The sequence below is a fragment of the Phocoena sinus genome, chromosome 12 (genome assembly GCF_008692025.1).
Source record: "Phocoena sinus isolate mPhoSin1 chromosome 12, mPhoSin1.pri, whole genome shotgun sequence".
Lineage (NCBI taxonomy): Eukaryota > Metazoa > Chordata > Mammalia > Artiodactyla > Phocoenidae > Phocoena > Phocoena sinus.
The window spans coordinates 20679806-20701773 of NC_045774.1; the positions used below are offsets into that span (position 1 = coordinate 20679806).

Genomic DNA, 21968 nt, shown 5'->3' on the forward strand with positions numbered 1-21968 from the left:
CATCTTCATAACATGCTTGGATATAAGGAATGAAATGCCACTGTGAAAACAATTCTTTCATTGTAAAAAAATTTTTAAACCGTAATATTCAAAGAAGATAGGGTCTTGGGTTTTTAAATTCTATTTTATTAAAGACTATTAACAGAAGAATATTTACTTTTCCTCAGAAGTTAATAACTATTAATTACTAGCAGCTCTCTCAGTCTACAAGAAAGTTATGCAATAATGAACATAGCACTTAGCATGTGCCAGGCACTGCCCTAAGTGCTTTTACATATTTAGTCATTTACTTCTTCCAACAACTCTATGAGGTAGGTTCTATTATATCCATTTTACAGATGAGGAAACTGAGGCACAGGGAGGTTAAGTAACGTGCCCAAATTATATAGTTGGTATATGGCAAAGTCATGTTTTGAACCCAGAGAGTAGGGTCCTGAATCTGTGTTCTTAACCACTATGCCACACCCAGACAATTACTAAAAACCAGGAAGAAAAATTCTTGCCTTTTCAATAAGCAACAGTACACTAATCTCTTAGTATACTAAAGTGAAGTTTTTACCTAATTCTCCAATGTGAAATGTGGGGAATTAAAAAATACATAGAGCCAGCAAACTCCTTGACTTTTATGAATGATTCCAAACGAAGAAACTGCTTTATGGGTTGAATTCATGAACTATTCTCTCTTACGGAAACTAGCTGGTGGCCTGTATTTCCAATATCTCTTCCCTACCATGAAAGACATAGCAATGGAGCTGTGTGAAGACTTTTTTTTTTAGAGAAAGTTAATTAGGTCATAGGTGAAACCTATCCCTGGAGTTAGCTGAGAAAGAATTGGGAGAAATCTGAGAAGAGCCCAGTGGGAATCGGTTTCCACGATTCTCATATTTAACCATGAAATTAAAATTAGGAGCAGGGCTAGATGTCATGGTCATAAGCAGATTAGTCAGTGAGTTCCAAAGAGTTCACATACTCTTCTTTTTACTCCTTTTAAAAGTTCACTGTCTGAAGGATGCGAGAATAATGACCACTGAATAAACTCTCTCTTTTATTAAATAAGTAGAAAGAGTTAATAGTTGACTCAAAAGAAAGACAGGAAACATGGTAAGTGCGGGTAAGGGCATTACAAAGCTTGCAGATGAAACCAAATCTCCAAAACATGATGAATTTGCTAAACTATTATAAATAACTCAGGAGAGAAAGCAACATACCCCATGTGAATTATTTTTCACCCCCCGCCACTCAGAGTTCCATCCAGTTGTTGAAGCCTCAAGCAGGTAGTAGAAAATTTTTTAAAAGAGTAATTGAAAACACAGACTAAGATTTAAATGGTCAACACACAAATGCATAAACGGGATGTTTATAATGTAATGTATATTAAACTAACGTGACCAGAAGTATTTTATTTTAAATTACTACATTGCCATGCATGAAAAGAATGGGCCACAGTAAAACAAAAATAATTATTTCTAAGACTGTTTTTTAATATTTCTAGTTCCGTATGCATTTTCAGCATTTGACACCTGTTTTTTACCATTGTAACCAACACAGAGTTGTTCAAAATAAAGTTTTGACCCAAACTGGACTATGGAGATGCAGATCAGAGTGAGATAAACTCATAACAAGCAAACCAGCACCAACAACCATAAAAATGTTTCATGGATGTTTATATACCATATTTACAAAAGTGAAGTTAAACCAACTGGTCATTATGTACATGCATTAGTAAATATTGGTAGTTTACATTTACATATATGTGCATTTGTAATAATCAAGTACAAAGATAAATTTTAAATTATTTTTATTTATGAAAAATATATATAATGTGACAAACATACTTCAATTTGAGTGCCTGTTCAATACTCAGTGCTTAAAAATCTTTGGAAAAAAAAAATCCCAAATTACATTCTGATGGAAGATATTAAAAGTAAGAGGTAAGGAAATAATAGTAAGTGTTAAATGTAATTTTAATAAGTAGAGGAGGTGAGCAGAAAGAAGATATACATCCAGGCGGGAATCACATAGCGTAAACCAGATGAAGAATCAGAAATGGCAGATGTGCAGTTTTTCCCAAGATCGGTTCACTCAAAAATGAACACAACAGAGGTACTTTCAGGATAGGGTAAATGAAGCCTTGATAAGGAGTTCATACTGTGAGCCGATGCAGGACTGACTTCCTCCTAGAGGTCCATTACAAACATGCCTTGGACATCTACCGTAGAGTACGCTACCACGTCAGTTCCTTATTTGGCTTCCTTTAAGAGGCAAGGGTGCTATGTGCCATATAATGACCTCACAAAACTTCAGTAGGCATCTGTCCTTACAGATGAAACAGCGGGTGGGATCAACTCTCTTTCCAAGTACGAGCTGGACTGGAATTCTGGGACCGAGTTTTTTCCTTCTCTAAAGACTGAGGTCCCTAGGGATTAGGGCAACTCACCCCAGTGCAGACAGCCTCAAAATCTTTCCCAGTGTGCTTCCCCTCCCATTCCTGCCGGGGATGGGGTGTGGCGGCCTGGGCCTTCTGCTAGTTGAGGCAGGGGCAGCAGAAGCAGCAGACGGTCCGGCAGGGGTTCTTCTTCTTGTACTGCACGGCCTTGCTCACCTGCACCTTGGCCTGGCCGGTGTAGTCGAGGGTCTTCTGCACGTTGAACTCGATGACGTCCAGGGTGTCAGCCTGCTGCTCCACCAGCATGGCCATCTGCAGGAAGAGGTCGTGCAGGTCGCGGATGCGGCTCTCCAGCCGCAGCATCTCGCGGTGGCGGCTCTCGATCTCGTTGAGGGCCGCCCGCGCGCCCTTCACGTCAGCCAGCAGGTTCTCTGAGAACACGTCCCACTTGCCTTGTTCGAACATGTCCTCGATCTGGTCGCCCGACACGTCCTTGCCCATGATCTCCAGCTGGCGCTGGATGCGGATCTTGCAGTTTTCACGCTGCTTCATCTCGGCCTGGTTGTACTCGAGCATGGCGGCCTGGAACGGGCGGGTGAGAGCGTTGTACTGTGCGCGCGCGATGCGCGCCACGGCCGAGTGCGTGCCGTGCTGGGCCTCGGCGACCTCGCTCAGCGCCTTCATGGCACTCAGCTTGCGGTGGATGCTCTCGCCCCGGGCCTTGATGTCCTTGGCAATCGAGTTGGTGTCCCGCTTGATGCTGCTGAGGCGCCTCATGGACGTGAGGAAGCGGGTATTCTGCTTTCCCAGCCGCTTCACGTCGTAAGTTAGCTGCTGGTTTTCATACTGAAGGTCCTGGATGTCTCGGTACAAGGATTCCAGGATGTGGTCCGTCTCGAACACGATATCCTCGGGGGGCGAGTCAAATTCATTGTCCTTGTCTGGGAACTGCTGTTCATACCGCTTGGTTAACTCCACAAGTTCTACTAGCCGGTCCTTCATTATGCCTGTAAATAGAGATACTGAAGTTAAATTCCTCAGAACTTAATTAATTGAGAGTCAGATATTTGCATTGAGGGAATTAAAGATTGAAATAAACCTTCTGCTCACTGCTCAGCACTCCCAATTCTTTACTCCTGGGTGTAGGTAAGAAATGCACTAAAGGAGCTAAATGTTTCATAACATTTTGCTTATGAGTAAAGGACTAATATGACTGAGAGTCACGAACACACTTGTATTTTATAGCTTGTAGTATCTCAGTGCAATAGCGGAGGTGCCCGGAACTCAATCAGCAATTTCAAATTTTAGATTGCATTGGGAATCCATCTCTTTTTCTTGCTTTACAGTTCTCCAATAATCGCAAATCAAAGCACACCAGAGAAAAGAAAAATAAGAAAAGACTTGCAAGGATAATGATTGTTAATTAAGGCCAGTCAATTTACAAGGCTTTGGGGCCAACTCTAAGTGTTGTCTATCCTGTGTCTATTTCAGCAGTGGTGAGCATCCTGTACATCATAAGACTTTTTTTTTTTTTTTTTTTTTGCGGTACGCGGGCCTCTCACTGTTGTGGCCTCTCCCGTTGCGGAGCACACGCTCCGGACGCGCAGGCTCAACGGCCATGGCTCACGGGCCCAGCCGCTCTGCGGCATGTAGGATCTTCCCAGACCAGGGTGCGAACCCGTGTCCCCTGCATCGGCAGGCGGACTCTCAACCACTGCCACCAGGGAAGCCCAAGAATATTTTTTTAATGATAGAAATCATGGTTTAATTTTTTATCTTAAAAATGTTATAAGAATAAAACATGCTTAAAGTAAAACAACAACAAAATGAACAAAGACAAAAATCTAAAAAGGAAGTATAAAATTTGGTGGAAGCTGAAATCTCCTTGCTCTTCTGCCTAATATCACCTGTACATACTTCAGAGTTTGAATGTCTGTTTGATACTCAGTGCTTAAAAATATTTGGGGGAAAACCCCCAAAATATATTCTACTGGAAGCTATTAAGAGTAAAAGAGATAGAGAAATAGTTAAATGTTTTATGCGATTTTAGTAAGTAGGAGAGGTGAGCAGAAAGAAGATATTTATCTAGGTGGGAATCACATAGCACAAGCCAGATGAAGAATCAGAAGTGAAAGATGTTCAGCTTTTCCCGAGGTCCCTAGTAGTGTATCATTAACAAAACTTTAAAAAAAGTTTTACATGGAAAATTTCAATCGTACACAAGCCCTGTAGCAGTAATGTAATTCCCATTAATCCATCACAGAGCAGCAATATTTGCCCACTTTTAATGGCTTCTTGAAACGAGTTGGCAGCTCAAACAGAATTTCCATGTTTTTGTAAGAGTGGTTCTGATCAGTTCCCTGCTTAGCAAGGCACAACCGTGTTCTCTATGTCCATATTTTTTCCAATGAAGTAAAACTTTTCATTTTTAATAGCATGTACAGATGTCAAAATAATAAACATTTTGCCCTTTTATATAAGATTTCGTGGCTAGAAAGATTTCTTTCTACTATATAATTTGCAGAAAAGAGAGGGAAAATGTCAATAGCAGCATTTAATGGCTACTCAATCTATCAGGGATCTTGCTCTCAAATTAGAAGCTTCTCTCAAGTTGAAGTAATTAATTTTACTGCCCCATTAATGGAATGCTGACAAGTTGGATTTAGTGATAAATGGAAAATGGTGAAATACTAACCACAGGTTCTTGTCTGCCATGGTCATTATTTACATAAATTAAGCAGGGTTTTATTCCATAGTGGTGATTTTTAATACAAGTTATCCTGCTTAAAATGCCATTTCTGCTTTCTAGTGACAAAAATCAATACTGGACTTTCTCAGTGATGGGGAAGGTGACTCCTAGAAGCACAACTGAGAGGCAGAAAAAAGACCCAGGCTGGACCAAAACTATGCCTTCCCTGGCCTGAACTGCCTGATATCCAAATATTTCCTCATTTTGAACAAAATTTAAAGACACACCACAAGTTGGGGGGGGATTTCAATATATGGCAGATAATGGGTTAACTTATTTAATGTATCAATATTAAAAACTCCTGCCTCCCCAAAACAAAAAAACCACTTGCCCAAACAAAGACGATGAAAAGGCAATTCATATAAGAACTATAAATGCCAGCGAACACAGGGATAGTTAATATGTATCAGGTACTTACTGTAATGCCAGTAAACATGTTCTAAGCCCTTTTCATGTGCTACCCTCTTAAGTCTTCATACAGACTTCATGAAGTAGGTGTTGTCATTATCAGAGTTGGTAAGTGAGTTTAAGGAGGTTAAGGAACGTACCCAAGGTCTCCGGTAAGTGAAGAGTCCGGCTCTAGAGTAGCCCCACTTAACCACTACAGTCAACTATCTCCAGCAGGTGTATAAAGGTGAGCGCGAGGGACTTCACTATCAAAACAAGGAAATGCAAATTAAACCACTGAGATTTCTTTTTGCCCCCTAAGCTGGCAGGAATTTTTTAAGATTATGATTTAAAAGAGAATTCTGTGAACGCTGAAAAAAATGCTTATAGGAGGGCAAATTGATAGAACCTTTTTGAGGGCAGTTTAATAGTATGTATAAAAGCTTTTAAAATGTGTATTTGTTTTGTCTTAAGTACATTTATTCTAAGGATATATGCAGGGGTATGTGAAGCTCACTGCTGTAAATATTTTCATCACCACAGTTTTCACAGAAATTCAAAAATGATCTCAAGGCGCAAAAATGAGCTATTGACTGCCACATAATCACAGAGTTTAGAAGGCTATAATGGGATGAAAAGTGTAAATACCATTTTGGGTAGAAAAACTATGTAAAGGGAAGAGAATGAGCAGTGGTACCGTGCATACATCCTGAAATAAAGACTTGAATAATACACATCAAGATGTAGTTTTCTTCAAATTGTGGAATTATAAATGGTTTTAATTACTTCCTTGTGCTTTTCTGTATTTTCCAACATTTTTATAATTTCCATGTAGATTTATTAATTAAATAAAGCCCCAGAAAACTATAAATATTTGTTTAAAGGACTAACTTCTTTTTTTATTGAAAAATGTGAAAGTGAAACATTTGTTGCATTATTTTTTTAACATCATTATTGGAGTGTAATTGCTTTACAATGGTGTGTTAGTTTCTGCTGTATAACAAAGTGAATCAGCTATACATGTACATATATCCCCATATCCCCTCCCTCTTGTGTCTCCCTCCCACCCTCCCTATCCCACCCCTCTAGGTGGTCACAAAGCACCAAGCTGACCTCCCTGTGCTATGCGGCTGCTTCCCACTAGCTATCTATTCTACATTTGGTAGTGTATATATGTAAAGGACTAACTTTTTAAAGTCCTTCTTGAAGGTGCATGCATTGCAATCAGGTTATCACCTTATATGACATGGGGAAAGTACATTAGTTGAGCTGTATTTATCTGCTTATGTTAGTATCCAATATATTCTCCTCTGAAACAAGGGGATAGGACAGAGAATGGATAAATTTTGATGAACAAGGCAAGAAATGGTGATGGATGCAAGGAAGGCTTAGGAGGCACTATCATGGAAGGTAAGGGTGGTTAAGGGGCAGCATCACACACCAGAACATGAGGAGCCTGCTTATTGGTCTCCCACTACTCCTAGACAGGTCCCAGGCTCTGTATTACTCTCCTAAAGCCCTGAAAAAGCTATTTGGGGGGATTATTTCATTCATAATATGAAGAGCAAAGTGCACTGCAATCATATAGAAAATGGCCTTGGAAGAATATAGTCAGAGGCAGTCACCCCTTCTCAAGACCTAACAACATGAAGCCATGGGTCCTAAATGAAGGTGAAGGTCTAAGCTCACTTGAAGGCTCAAGTCCATAATCTGGTAAGGAGAGAGTCAGGAAGGGTGTGGGGAACTCAAGATTCTCTCTGCAGGTGTAGACAAGAAAGTAGCCTTTACCTTGCCTTCCGGCCCACCTTTTCTGGCCCAGCCCAGCCCCAAATGAGTTGGTCCCACTGATCTAGAAGGTTTCCTGGTTGCCAAGGAGGAAACATTAGGAAAACTACAACAGAAAAAAGTCAACCAGAGGCTTCTAAAAATGTTCCCCAAAAAGTTAAAATGGGGGAGACCTTCAAGATGGCAGAGGAGTAAGACGTGGAGATCACCTTCCTCCCCACAAATACATCAGAAATACACCTACACGTGGAACAACTCCTACAGAACACCTACTGAATGCTGGCAGAAGACCTCAGACCTCCCAAAAGGTAATAAATCCCCCACGTACCTGGGTAGGGCAAAAGAAAAAAGGAAAAACAGAGACAAAAGAATAGGGATGGGACCTGCACCAGTGGGACGGAGCTGTGAAGGAGGAAAGGTGTCCACAGACTAGGAAGTCCCTTCGCGGGCGGAGACTGAGGGTGGCGGAGGCGGGTAAGCTTCGGAGCCGCGGAGGACAGCGCAGCAACAGGGGTACGGAGGACAATGCGGAGAGATTCCCTCACAGAGGATCAGGGCCAACCGACACTCACCAGCCCGAGAGGCTTGTATGCTCACCCACCGGGGCGGGCGGGGCTGCGAGCTGAGGCTCGGGCTTCGGGCGGAGCGCAGGGAGAGGACTGGGGTTGGCGGCATGAACGCAGCCTGAAGGGTTTAGTGCACCACGGCTAGCCGGGAGGGAGTCCGGGAGAAAGTCTGGACCTGCTGAAGAGGCAAGAAACCATTGTTTCGGGGTGAGCGAGGAGAGGGGATTCAGAGCACCACCTAAACGAGCTCCAGGGACGGGCGCGAGCCGCGGCTATCAGCGCAGACCCCAGAGACGATGGGCATTAGACGCTAAGGCTGCTGCTGCCGACACCAAGAAGCCTGTGTGCGAGCACAGGTCACTATCCACACCTCCCCTCCCGGGAGACTGTGCAGCCCGCCACTGCCAAGGTCCCGGGATCCAGGGACAACTTCCCCAGGAGAACGCACGGCGCGCCGCAGGCTGGTGCAACGTCACGCCGGCCTCAGGCTCGCCCCGCCTCCGTACCCCTCCTTCCCCCCCCGGCCTGAGTGAGCCAGAGCCCCTGAATCAGCTGCTCCTTTAACCCCGTCCTGTCAGAGCGAAGAACACATGCCCTCAGGCGACCTACACGCAGAGGCGGGTCCAAATCCGAAGCTGAGCCCCGGGAGCTGTGCGAACGAAGAAGAGAAAGGGAAATCTCTCCCAGCTGCCTCAGGAGCAGCGGTTTAAATCTCCACAATCAACGTGATGTACCTGCATCTGTGGAATACCTGAATAGACAACGAATCATTGCAAAATTGAGGCGATGGACTTTGGGAGCAACTGTAGACTTGGGGTTTGCTGTATGCGACTGACTGGTTTCTGGGTTTATGTTTATCTTAGTTTAGTATTTAGAGTTTATTATCATTGGTAGATTTGTTTATTGATTTGGTTGCTGTCTTCCTTTTTCTTTCATATATATATATTTTCTTTTTCTCTTTTTGTGAGTGTGTATGGGTATGCTTCTTTGTGTGATTTTGTCTGTATAGCTTTGCTTTTACCATTTGTCCTAGGGTTCTGTCTGTCCATTATTATTTTGTGTTTTTTTTTAATATAGTTTTTAGCACTTGTTATCATTGATGGATCTGTTTCTTGGTTTGGTTGCCCTCTTCCTTTTTTCTTTTTTTTTTTTACTTTAAATTTTTTTTATTTTTAATAATTAAATTTTTTTAAATTTTAATAACTTTATTTCTTTATTTTTCTCTTTTTCTTTCCTTTTTTCTCCCTTTTCTTCTGAGCCATGTGGCTGACAGGGTCTTGGTGCTCCAGTCGGGTGTCAGGCCTGCACCTCTGAGGTGGGAGAGCCGAGTTCAGGACACTGGTCCACCAGAGACCTCCCGGCTCCATGTAATATCAATTGGCGAAAGCTCTCCCAGAGATCTCCATCTCAACTCTAAGACCCAGCTCAACTCAACGACCAGCAAGCTACAGTGCTGGACACCCTATGCCAAACAACTAGCAAAACAGGAACACAACCCCACCCATTAGCAGAGAGGCTGCCTAAAATCATAAGAAGGTCACAGACACCCTGAAACACACCACCGTATGCGGTCCTGCCCACCAGAAAGACAAGATCCAGCCTCATCCACCAGAACACAGGCACTAGTTGCCTCCACCAGGAAACCTACACAACCCACTGAACCAACTTTAGATACTGTGGGCAGACACCAAAAAAAACGGGAACTACGAACCTGCAACCTGCGAAAAGGAGACCCCAAACACGGTAAGTTAAGCAAAATGAGAACACAGAGAAACACACAGCAGATGAAGAAGCAAGGTAAAAACCCACCAGACCAAACAAATGAAGAGGAAATAGGCAGTCTACCTGAAAAAGAATTCAGAGTAATGACAGTAAAGATGATCCAAAATCTTGGAAATAGAATGGAGAAAATACAAGAAACGTTTCACAAGGACCTAGAAGAACTAAAGAGCAAACAAACAATGATGAACAACACAGTAAATGAAATTAAAAGTTCTCTAGAAGGAATCAATAGCAGAATAACTGAGGCAGAAGAACGGATAAGTGACCTGGAAGATCAAATAGTGGAAATAACCACTTCAGAGCAGAATAAAGAAAAAAGAATGAAAAGAATTGAGGAACATCTCAGAGACCTCTGGGACAATATTAAATGCACCAATATTCGAATTATAGGGGTCCCAGAAGAAGAAGAGAAAAAGAAAGGGACTGAGAAAATATCTGAAGAGATTATAGTTGGAAACTTCCCTAATATGAGAAAGGGAATAGTCAATCAAGTCCAGGAAGCACAGAGAGTCCCATACAGGATAAATCCAAGGAGAAATACGCCAAGACACATATTAATCAAACTATCAAAAATTAAATACAAAGAAAAAATATTAAAAGCAGTAAGGGAAAAACAACAAATAACATACAAGAGAATCCCCATAAGGTTAACAGCTGATCTTTCAGCAGAAACTCTGCAAGCCAGAAGGGAGTGACAAGACATATTTAAAATGATGAAACGGAAAAACCTACAACCAAGATTAGTCTACCCAGCAAGGATCTCACTGAGATTCAATGGAGAAATTAAAACCTTTAGAGACAAGCAAAAGCTAAGAGAATTCAGCACCACCAAACCAGCTTTACAAATGCTAAAGGAACTTCCCTAGGCAGGAAACACAAGAGAAGGAAAAGACCTACAATAACAAACCCAAAATAATTAAGAAAATGGTAATAGGAACATACATATTGATAATTACCTTAAATGTAAATGGATTAAATGCTCCCACCAAAAGACACAGACTGGCTCAATGGATACAAAAACAAGACCCTTATATATGCTGTCTAGAAGAGAACCACTTCAGACCTAGGGATACACACAGACTGAAAGTGAGGGGATGGAAAGAGGTATTCCATGCAAATGGAAATCAAAAGAAAGCTGGAGTAGCAATTCTCATATCAGACAAAATAGACTTTAAAATAAAGACTATTACAAGAGACAAAGAAGGACACTACATAATGATCAAGGGATCAATCCAAGAAGAAGCTATAACAATTATAAATATTTATGCACCCAACACAGGAGCACCTCAATACATAAGGCAAATGCTAACAGCCATAAAAGGGGAAATCAACAGAGAATCATAGTAGGGGACTTTAACACACCCCACTTTCACCAATGGACAGATCATCCAAAATGAAAATACATAAGGAAACACAAGCTTTAAATGATACATTAAACAAGATGGACTTAATTGATATTTATAGAACATTCTATCCAAAAGCAACAGAATATACTTTCTTCTCAAGTTCTCATGGAACATTCTCCAGGATAGATCATATCTTGGGTCACAAATCAAGCCTTGGTAAATTTAAGAAAACTGAAATCGTATCAAGTATCTTTTCCGACAACAACGCTATGAGACTAGATATCAATTCCAGGAAAAAAATCTGTAAACAATACAAACACATGGAGGCTAAACAATACACTACTAAATAACCAAAAGCTCACTGAAGAAATCAAAGAGGAAATCAGAAAGTACCTACAAACAAATGACAATGAAAACACGATGACCCAAAACCTATGGGATGCAGCAAAAGCAGTTCTAAGAGGGAATTTTATAGCAATACAATCCTACTTCAAGAAAACAGAAACATCTCAAATAAACAACCTAACCTTACACCTAAAGCAATTAGAGAAAGAAGAACAAAAAACCCCCGAAGTTAGCAGAAGAAAAGAAATCATAAAGATCAGAGCAGAAATAAATGAAAAAGAAATGAAGGATATGATAGCCAAGATCAGTAAAACTAATAGCTGGTTCTTTGAGAAGATAAACAAAATTGATAAACCATTAGCCAGACTCACCAAGAAAAAAAGGGAGAAGACTCAAATCAACAGAATTAGAAATGAAAAAGGAGAAGTAATAACTGACACTGCAGAAATACAAAGGATCATAAGAGATTCCTACAAGCAACTATATGCCAATAAAATGGACAACCTGAAAAAAATGGACAAATTCTTAGAAAAGCACAACTTCCCAAGACTGAACCAGGAAGAAATAGAAAACATAAACAGACCAATCACAAGCACTGAAATTGAGACTGTGATTAAAAATCTTCCAAGAAACAAAAGCCCAGAACCACATGGCTTCACAGGTGAATTCTACCAAACATTTAGAGAAGAGCTAACACCTATCCTTCTCAAACTTTTCCAAAATATAGCAGAGGGAGGAACACACCCAAACTCATTCTACGAGGCCACCATCACCCTGATACCAAAACCAGACAAAGATGTCACAAAGAAAGAAAACTACAGGCCAATATCACTGATGAACATAGATGCAAAAATCCTCAGCAAAATACTAGCAAACAGAATCCAACAGCACATTAAAAGGATCATACACCATGATCAAGTGAGGCTTATCCCAGGAATGCAAGGATTTTTCAATATATGTAAATCAATCAATGTGATAAACCACATTAACAAATTGAAGGAGAAAAACCATATGATCATCTCAATAGACGAAGAAAAAGCTTTTGACAAAATTCAACACCCATTTATGGTAAAAACCCTCCAGAAAGTAGGCAGAGAGAACTTACCTCCACATAATAAAGGCCATATATGACAAATCCACAGCCAACATCGTTCTCAATGGTGAAAAACTGAAGCCATTTCCTCTAAGATCAGGAACAAGACAAGGTTGTCCACTCTCACCACTATTATTCAACATAGTTTTGGAAGTTTTAGCCACAGCAGTCAGAGAAGAAAAAGAAATAAAAGGAATCCAAATCGGAACAGAAGTAAAGCTGTCACTGTTTGCATATGACATGATACTATACATAGAGAATCCTAAAGATACTACCAGAAAACTACTAGAGCTAATCAATGAATTGGGTAAAGTAGCAGGATACAAAATTAATGCACAGAAATCTCTTGCATTCCTATACACTAATGCTGAAAAATCTGAAAGAAAAATTAAGGAAACACTCCCATTTACCACTATGACAAAAAGAATAAAATACCTAAGAATAAACCTACCTAAGGAGACAAAAGACCTGTATGCAGAAAACTATAAGACACTGCTGAAAGAAATTAAAGATGATACAAACGGAGAGATATACCATGTTCATGCATCAGAAGAATCAACATTGTGAAAATGACTCTACTACCCAAAGCAATCTACAGATTCAATGCAATCCTTATCAAATCACCAATGACATTTTTCACAGAACTAGAAAAAAAATTCACAATTTGTATGGAAACACAGAAGACCCCAAATAGCCAAAGCAATCTTGAGAACGAAAAATGGAGCTGGAGGAATCAGGCTCCCCGATTTCAGACTATACTACAAAGCTACAATAATCAAGACAGTATGGTACTGGCACAAAAACAGAAATATAGATCAATGGAACAGGATAGAAAACCCAGAGATAAGCCCATGCACATATGGTCACCTTATTTTTGATAAAGGAGGCGAGAATATACAATGGAGAAAAGACAGCCTCTTCAATAAGTGGTGCTGGGAAAACTGGACAGCTACATGTGAAAGAATGAAATTAGAACACTCCGTAACACCATACACAAAAAGAACCTTAAAATGGATTAAAGACCTAAATGTAAGGCCAGACACTATCAAACTCTTAGAGGAAAACATAGGCAGAACACTCTATGACATAAATCACAGCAAGATACATTTTGCCCCACCTCCTAGAGAAATGGAAATAAAAACAAAAATAAACAAATGGGACCTAATGAAACTTAAAAGCTTTTGCACAGCAAAGGAAACCATAAACAAGACCAAATGACCACCCTCAGAATGGGAGAAAATATTTGCAAATGAAGCAATTGACAAAGGGTTAATCTCCAAAATTTACAAGCAGCTCATACAGCTCAATAACAAAAAAAAACAAACAACACAATCCAAAAATGGGCAGAAAACCTAAATAGACATTTCTCCAAAGAAGATATACAGACTGCCAACAAACACATGAAAGAATGCTCAACATCATTAATCATTAGAGAAATGCAAATCAAAACTGGAATGAGGTATCACCTCACACCAGTCAGAATAGCCATCAAAAAATCTAGAAACAAAAAATGCTGGAGAGGGTGTGGAGAAAAGGGAACCCTCTTGCACTGTTGGTGGGAATGTAAATTGATACAGCCACTATGGTGAACAGTATGGAGGTTCTTTAAAAAACTAAAAATAGAACTCCCATACAACCCAGCAATCCCACTACTGGGCATATCCCTGAGAAAACCATAATTCAAAAAGAGTCATGTACCACAATGTTCACTGCAGTTCTATTTACAGTAGCCAGGACATGGAAGCAATCTAAGTGTTCATCAACTGATGAATGGATAAAGAAGATGTGGCACATATATACAATGGAATATTACTCAGCCATAAAAGGAAACAAAATTGAGTTATTTGTAGTGAGGCGGATGGCCCTAGAGACTTTCATACAAAGTGAAATAAGTCAGAAGGAGAAAAATAAATACTGTATGCTAACACATACATATGGAATCTAAAGGGAAAAAAAAGGTTATGAAGAACCTCGGGGCAGGACAGGAATAAAGACGCAGACGTAGAGAATGGACTTGAGGACACGGGGAGGGGGAAGGGTATGCTGGGACGAAGTGAGAGAGCAGCATTGACATATATACATTACCAAATGTAAAACAGATAGCTAGTGGGAAGCAGCCACATAGCACAGGGAGATCAGCTCGGTGCTTTGTGACCACTTAGTGAGGTGGGATACGGAGGGTGGGAGGGAGACGCAAGAGGGAGGAGATATAGGGATATATGTATATGTATAGCTGATTCACTTTGTTATAAAACAGAAACTAACACACCACTGTAAAGCAGTTATACTCCAATAAAGATGTTAAAACAAAAAAAAAAAAGGTTAAAATGTACTCCTTACTGTAGTTATACCAAAATATAGAAGTAGGCATAGAAAGAACATCAAAATAAGCTACACACTCAAGAGCCTAGTTCTATACGATGATATCTGAAAAAGGGAACTGTGGCAAATGAGAAAGAAAAGTCAAACAATTCTGTTGACTTTCCTATCTCATTATGATAAAGGATAATGTAATAAACTTTGGTAAATTGTATTCATAAAGTTGTTAAAATAAACCCTGCTTTGATTCACATGGAGATGAAGAATTTAAAAGAAAATTTACAACCAGCTACCAGAAATCTGCTTCTGTTTTCTAATTTTCTTTTCAGGCATGCATGTCATCTGTCCTGAGACCTGAATCCCATAGAGAAGTTGGGGAAATTATGTAAGCTTTCTTTCGTTGGGCAATATGATTTAATGTAAGAGAAAATAAAGAGACAGATGATGGTAGCTCAGTGACTCTCAGACTTTAGGACGCAACAGCAACTTTTGGAGAGCCACAAACATTACAGATGCCTGAGACCATGGAGGTTCTGATTCAGAGGGTCTAGGATGACCTATGGGTGATTTTAATGCACATTCAAATTTGTGACCCATTCCATAGATACTTACCATAGCAGCTTTTTATTCATAAACATCATGCAATACTGAACGATAATAGTCCCCAGGTTGGGGCAGTTTTGATAAGCAAACAACTGATACGGAAGGATTCAGAAAGATAGGGAAAGGAAGATTCAGAAAATAGGTTTCTACCTACCTCAGAAGATCAATGAGTGGGAGTTATGACTACCTAAAAAACGCAACATGCTGGGTACTACAAGGAATAACCAATGAAAGCATTATTCCTTACTTGCTTCTAAGGGAACCAGTTATAAACAACAACACATAGTCATGTCTCTGATCATAAAAGAGAGGCTTTGTGCCGACTTATTTTAAGGAGAACAAGAAAAAAACTGTTCGTACATAGTTTCGGGCTAAGTTGCCCCCAGCCCCCTCCTGTCCACCAGAAATTCATATGTTGAAGCCCTAATCCCAGTACTTCAGAATATAATTCTATTTGGAGATAAGGTCTTTAAAGAGAGAATTAAGTTTAAAAGAGATCTTTATATAATACATACATTATAATACCTTAAGCAATACCTATACTGAGTAAATTTTGCCTACTACCAGGAAAAAATAAAAACCTATCCCTGTTTCGCAGCAATATGTGAGAAACTTCAGACACAGGGAGATACAATGCGGAGCAGCGGATATACAAATCATATGAGGTTTATTATGGAGATCAACTTAAAGATTATAGGAGGGGAAGGAATCCAAAAGCAGGGAAGAGCTTTCCTTTCTGTATTTACAATGAAGAGATGTTTTAGAGACTACTCCTATGTAATGTGAGTCCAGAAAGTTTAAGATTCTTGTTTCAACAGAAACTAAAGTACACATTTAGACACACACACATACGCACACATGTAAACACACAGAGGATTCAATTACTGGTAAAACTAAAAAGATCCTGCCCCCAGACATATGCTCCAAATGAGCACTTTCAAGCAGTGACTTGAAACGTAGCACCCAGGGACTTCCCTGGCGGTCCAGTGATTAAGGCTCCGTGCTTCCACTGCAGGGGGCACAGGTTCAATCCTTGGTTGGGGAACTAAGATCCTGCATGCCTCAGGGTGTGGCCAAAAAAAAAAAATCCCACAAAAAACAAGAAATGTAGCACCCACATTTTGATTTTCAGATTTTATAATCTCTATCTCCTATATCCTGATTTTATACCAATTTTAAAAATCTTGTTAAAAGAAAATGATGATTACAAATCAGAACGTGTCTTTATGCCTAGGTCCACCACTGGTCCATATGGTGCCTTGATAAGCCCTTGTGTAGGGACCATATGACATCTGCCATATGACATCTCTGGGTGGATGCAGCCCTGCTCCAGGGCACAGGGACTGATAATCTGGGCATGGGACAGGTTTCCAGCCCCCACTCATCCTTGTGCTGAACACAACTTGCACAGCCCTACGGGATCACCCTAAAAACACCTTTCTCGACCGCCTTGCCCAGTCACTCCTACCCATCACCACCACAGACCTGCAGTAGGGGCCAGGAAATCCCATAGGTCCTGTGTCACAGTAATTTAGCGGTTACTTTTTAGGACACACCATAGTAACACGACCCTTAAAGGGCAAGGAGTGTACTTTCCCAGCCAGGTTGATTCAGATCCATAAATAATAATTTCACTCAAATAAGTAAAACCTGGTGTTTTAAGCAACTTGCCTAAAGTCACACAGTTAATAAATATGGAACTGAGATCTGAATCCAGAAAATCTGACTTGAGAGTCCTTCTGTAAACCACAAAGCTACACTAGCTTCTTTTTCCTGAGCCTCGCCCTAAAAAGGTTTCTGAAATCGTTAATCTTATAGGGAACTTACTCCCTGTCTTAGTCCATCTGAGTTGCTGTAGCAACATACTACATACTGGATGGCTTATAAGCAACAGAAATTTGCTTATAAACAACGGAAATTTATTTCTCACAGTTCTGGAGGCTGGAAGTCTGAAATCAGGGTGCCAGCCTGGTCAGGTTCTCTGTCTGGTAAAGGCCTGCTTCCTCGTTCATAAAGGCCTGCTTCCTCGGCCTTCTTCTCACGGTAACCTCACATGGCAGAAGTGGCAAGCAAGCTCTCTGGGGTCTCTTTTATGGGGCCACTAATCCCATTCATGAGGGCTCCACCCTCATGACCTAGTCACTTCCCAAAGACCTCACCTCCCAATACCATCACCTTGGGGGTTAGGATTTCAACACATCAATTTTGGGGGGAACACAAGCATCCAGATTGTAGCATTCCCTAATTGAGGTTTTATATTTGGAGCAATTATTAGCTTCTAATAACCTAGATCTGGATGAACACATGAAAATCTTTTCACTATTACAACCATTACCTTCTCTCCCACAATAATCTCTTCATATCAGTCTCCCCAACACTGTAATGTTTCAGTTATTAGAGCACTCAATCAGGTATAGTCGCTCATCACAACTGTCCAAAAGCCCACAAAATTACTAGCAATCACAGATAATTCTCTTCTAACAAAGATTCGCTGTGGTTATGACTGACCCAAGACTGTTGAAATACCAAAGCACTGATACTTGGAGGTAGAAGTTTTACAGTCAGGGACATAGAATTGACAATTGAGGGAATGCTAGCAGATGGCCTTGCTAAGGGAGAAAGTAAAGAGAGGAGCGCTCCAGGTTCAAGGGTCAAATCATCCATACGAGTTTTATCTGTATCAGCATTTACAAACAAACACAGTTGTTGCTGTATCTTACCTCTGATTTGGCTTTGGCCTTGGAATGTGAAGCAAACTTTTGTCTGGAAAATACAGACGAAATCTATGTAGAAAGAAAAAATGATGGGGAATAAATCATTGAGTCTAGTTTAATTAAACTTTATATTTCATAAAAATATAAAGTTTTTTTTTATGGAGTATTTTAAAAAAGAGAAGTCAATAGAGTTTTCAGAATCATTAATGACTTTTCTTTTCCAACTCATAATACTAGCTAAGGACAATCCCACAGAATTTTTACATTTCTTTTTCTGTTCCTCTTCCTCTTAAAGTCCTATAAGCCACTGGTCCTAATCCTGTTGGCTGGTTACTCCTCTTTAATCCTCCAAGGAAACAAATTATTATTTTCAGCTGGCATTTTTTACACGACTGCAGAAAAATCTCAGTTATCCAACATCATCAGTGCATGAGGTTTTCTCGTGTAAGTGACTTTTACCTAACCAAAGTTTCTCCCTTCAAACTTGAAAAGTATTCACTCCTTTTTGTTGGAAATCCTCTCCTAAACTGCATTGACATATTTCATTGCTTCCTTAAAGAGAGAACATTGGACACAATTTATTGGTGACTCAGATAATCATTACTAACATATTTGAACTGTGTGATGATGCACTTTTGTTTTGAAATGTTTCTCTTTCCTCATGGTTACAAGGTCAAACCTTACCACAGTCATCTCCATATACTGCTGTTGACATTCCTCTCTCTCCCCATACAGGTTGTATCAGACCAAGAAATTATATAAAAACCAAGCATTTAACAATGGTAAGCTATAAGTGGGTCAGCAACACTCTAGAGTCGAAACTAAGTAAAGCAAGGAAAGAAAAACTAACTCAGTCAGTGGCAAACTGAGTGTCCAATGTGAGCCTGCCTTTTTACTGGACAACGGATATATAACCAACCCATCAACAATCTTCACAATAACTATGAAAGCACCAAATTGTTAGAGTATTTCCATGATGTGATGACCATCAATTCATAACCTACTTTCTGGACCTGACTTCCTATGTGGCCCATTCTTTCCCCCCCAAATATGTACATACTCTTTGTGAACAGTTGAAAAACATTTTTCAACCAACATTCTTTCCATGTCCTCCAATCAAGAGGTATAGACTATTTCTCAACTTCTTGAATTTGGAGTGTGGCCATTGGACTGGAACTTGCTTTGGCTAATGAGATGTCAGTAACTATAATGCAAGCAGAGGCTTGAAAAGCACTTGTGCAAAAGAGCTTATTACTCTTGTAACAGACCCCTGATACAACCATATGAAGAAGCCTGGGCTAGCCTGCAGGAGGATGAGACCCAGGGGTTTTAGTAATCCCGGCTGAACCCAGCCCACAGCTAACCCACCGACTGACTATAGCCACATGAATGAGCCAGGAGACACCAACAGAAGATGGATCAGCCAATCGAAAGAACTGTGAGAAATAATTAATCATTGCTGTTGAAGCCATTAAGATTTGTAGCAGTTTCTTAAGCCACAAAAACTAACATACAGAAATTGGTACCTAGAAGTAGCATGTTGCCATAACAAAAACCTAAAATAGTCAGTATCAGCTTTGGGCCCAGACAGCAGGTGAAAAGTAGTGAGATAACTATTAGCAAAACCCAGAAAAATAGCATGCAAACTGTCTGTGGAGACTGGAGAAGTGATGAGGAAACTGTACAGCAGTCAGGGAAAAAGGCAACCCACATTCTGCTTTAGCAAAACAACTGGCAAAAGTGATGTCTGTGGCAGCATGAAAGATACACAATGAACTTTGAAGTTAGCTGCAAAGATCTCCAGGAAGAATGTTGCAAGGGTTCACTGAGTGTTTCTAGCTGCATATAAGGTTCTGCAAAAGAGGGATGAGCTGAAAAATGAATTATCTGGTTAATAAGCATTATTTAGAGAAAACAGAGAAGAACCAGAACTCACGTGACTGGAAAAGAAAATCTTTTATCTCTCCAGTCTCTTCAGCTGGAGGACAAGAATTTTAGAGCAAGAAATGGCCTCAGAGTGGAGACCTTTGTAAAATTTAACGTGGTGCCTCATAGCGCTTCTCAGCTGGACAAAAGGGCCTCTAAGACTCCCTGAGGCACTGTCTCATAGCAGCTTGATGCTCAACCCACAGGAGAGAAAGATATGTCTGACTTGAAAAAAAATTCTGGCTGTGGGTTTCAGGGGCCTGAACCCTACGGGATTCTTAGGAAATGCACAATGTTTTTAAGAGAGTTTTACTGACAAGCACAAAAGTATGACCTAAAAGAGACAGAGACCATTCAAAGAAAAAGAGGCCTCTGGATGCTCGAGTTTTTACAGTAAGAACTAGGCTAAGGAAATTAGTTAGAAGCAAAAATAAGCCATTTCTTATGGAAAAGGAAGAATGTTTCAGAGGGTAGAGCCAAGAGCAGTAGAGAAATAGACAACAGTGACCCATTCCCGAGGAAGAGAACTGGGTCCTAATCAAGGAACCTCCCTTTGCTCGGGAGTGGGGGGACACCTAGCAGCACGGACCTGGATAGAGCTGCTGTGGAGTGCTGATGCTGTTTATATTGTCTCTGTAGTTTTGGGGCGGGTTATCTTTTCCCTATTTCACCATGATACGTTGGGTGTGTATGGGGAAGTAACTTGTTTATGATAACTAAAAACTATGATAACTAGATAACTAAAATATATGATAGTTATGTTATATATAGAGTATATATATCATATCTATATGCTATATAGATATATGATAGTTATCTATGATAACTAGATAACTAAAAAGTTCATTGTCTCAGGATCAAGAGGATCCACATCTGAAGGGCTGTATCTGAGGGGTCTCATCTGTAGCCAGAAGTGATGCAGATCATGGATAAGCCTCTGGACTTAGAGGCTGATGCCTTAATGGGATGAGGCTTCTGCAAATCCTACGATGGGGGGAGCGTTTCTTTCTTGCAGGAGAAATGTGAGTCATTTTTACCAAAGGCAGACTATATTTGATTGCCAAAAAACAAACAAACAAACAAACCAGCCACAAATTCTTAGCAGTACCCCGATCAACAAGTGGTGTTGATGGAAAAGACATGCCCTGTTAATAAAAGCTCTTAACCTTGGGCATTTTGGGAGAGTGAGGCGACGCTTCATTGGCAGTAATCTGCTGCCTTCTCAGCAGTCAGTGTGTGGCAACTCACAGGGAGGGCGAAGGGCTAGGAAAGTCAGAGCCCTGGAAATAAGTGGGGTACCCCTAGAAAAGAAGGCGCAACAGAACCTGGGGAGCATATGGAAGAAAAGGAGACCAGCCTGTGTTGAGCAGTGGTCAACATATTAACTGGTTCTGTCTGGCAAAGTGTTTTTTGTTGTTGTTTTTTATTTTCGGTACATGGGCCTCTCACCGTGTGGCCTCTCCCGTTGCGGAGCACAGGCTCCGGACGCGCAGGCTCAGCGGCCACGGCTCACGGGCCCAGCCACTCCGTGGCATGTGGGATCCTCCCGGACCGGGGCATGAACCCATGTCCCCTGCATCGGCAGGCGGACTCTCAACCACTGTGCCACCAGGGAAGCCCTGGCAAAGTGTTTCTAATAGTTCTTTAGTTGAGGGGGAAAAGCTAACTGTCAATCTATATACTTATATGAATGCATGCTTACATTATTTGTATTAAAACAAAAAGTATAATTCTCAAAAAAAAAAAAAAGTAGCATCAATTTCTCTACTCTTCCAATCTGGGTTCGGCCGTGAGACTTTCTTTGACCGAGAGGACAACAGAAAACATCCTGCAAGCAGAGGCTTGAAAAGCACTAGCATATTGGGGCTTGTCCCCTCTTACTACCAAGAGCACTGAAAGCTCTATGTGTGGAAGCTCAGGCTAGCCTCCTGGAGGATGATGACCATATGGAAAGAGAGGCCAGCCCC

The 21968-nt window shown here is 40.6% G+C and overlaps 1 protein-coding gene across 5 annotated transcripts in view; it reads right to left on the reverse strand.

Annotated features, from left to right (window-relative positions):
- Positions 1 to 1034: 1034 nt before the first annotated feature.
- The window catches only part of STX11 (syntaxin 11), a 38923-nt gene continuing 17989 nt past the window's right edge, over positions 1035 to 21968 (reverse strand). Inside the window, exons 2-4 of one of the 5 annotated variants that reach the window (XM_032651481.1) lie at positions 18082 to 18144; positions 5684 to 5788; positions 1035 to 3393 (exon numbers count right to left, since the gene is read on the reverse strand). In XM_032651481.1, coding sequence (XP_032507372.1) covers positions 2525 to 3388 — 864 coding nt within the window. In that variant the 5' untranslated portion in view covers positions 3389 to 3393; positions 5684 to 5788; positions 18082 to 18144 and the 3' untranslated portion in view covers positions 1035 to 2524. Of the gene's footprint in view, positions 3394 to 5683; positions 5789 to 7879; positions 7904 to 18081; positions 18145 to 21968 lie in introns of those variants that run through there. The other 4 variants (XM_032651483.1, XM_032651480.1, XM_032651484.1 and 1 more) reach the window with 4 other exon arrangements.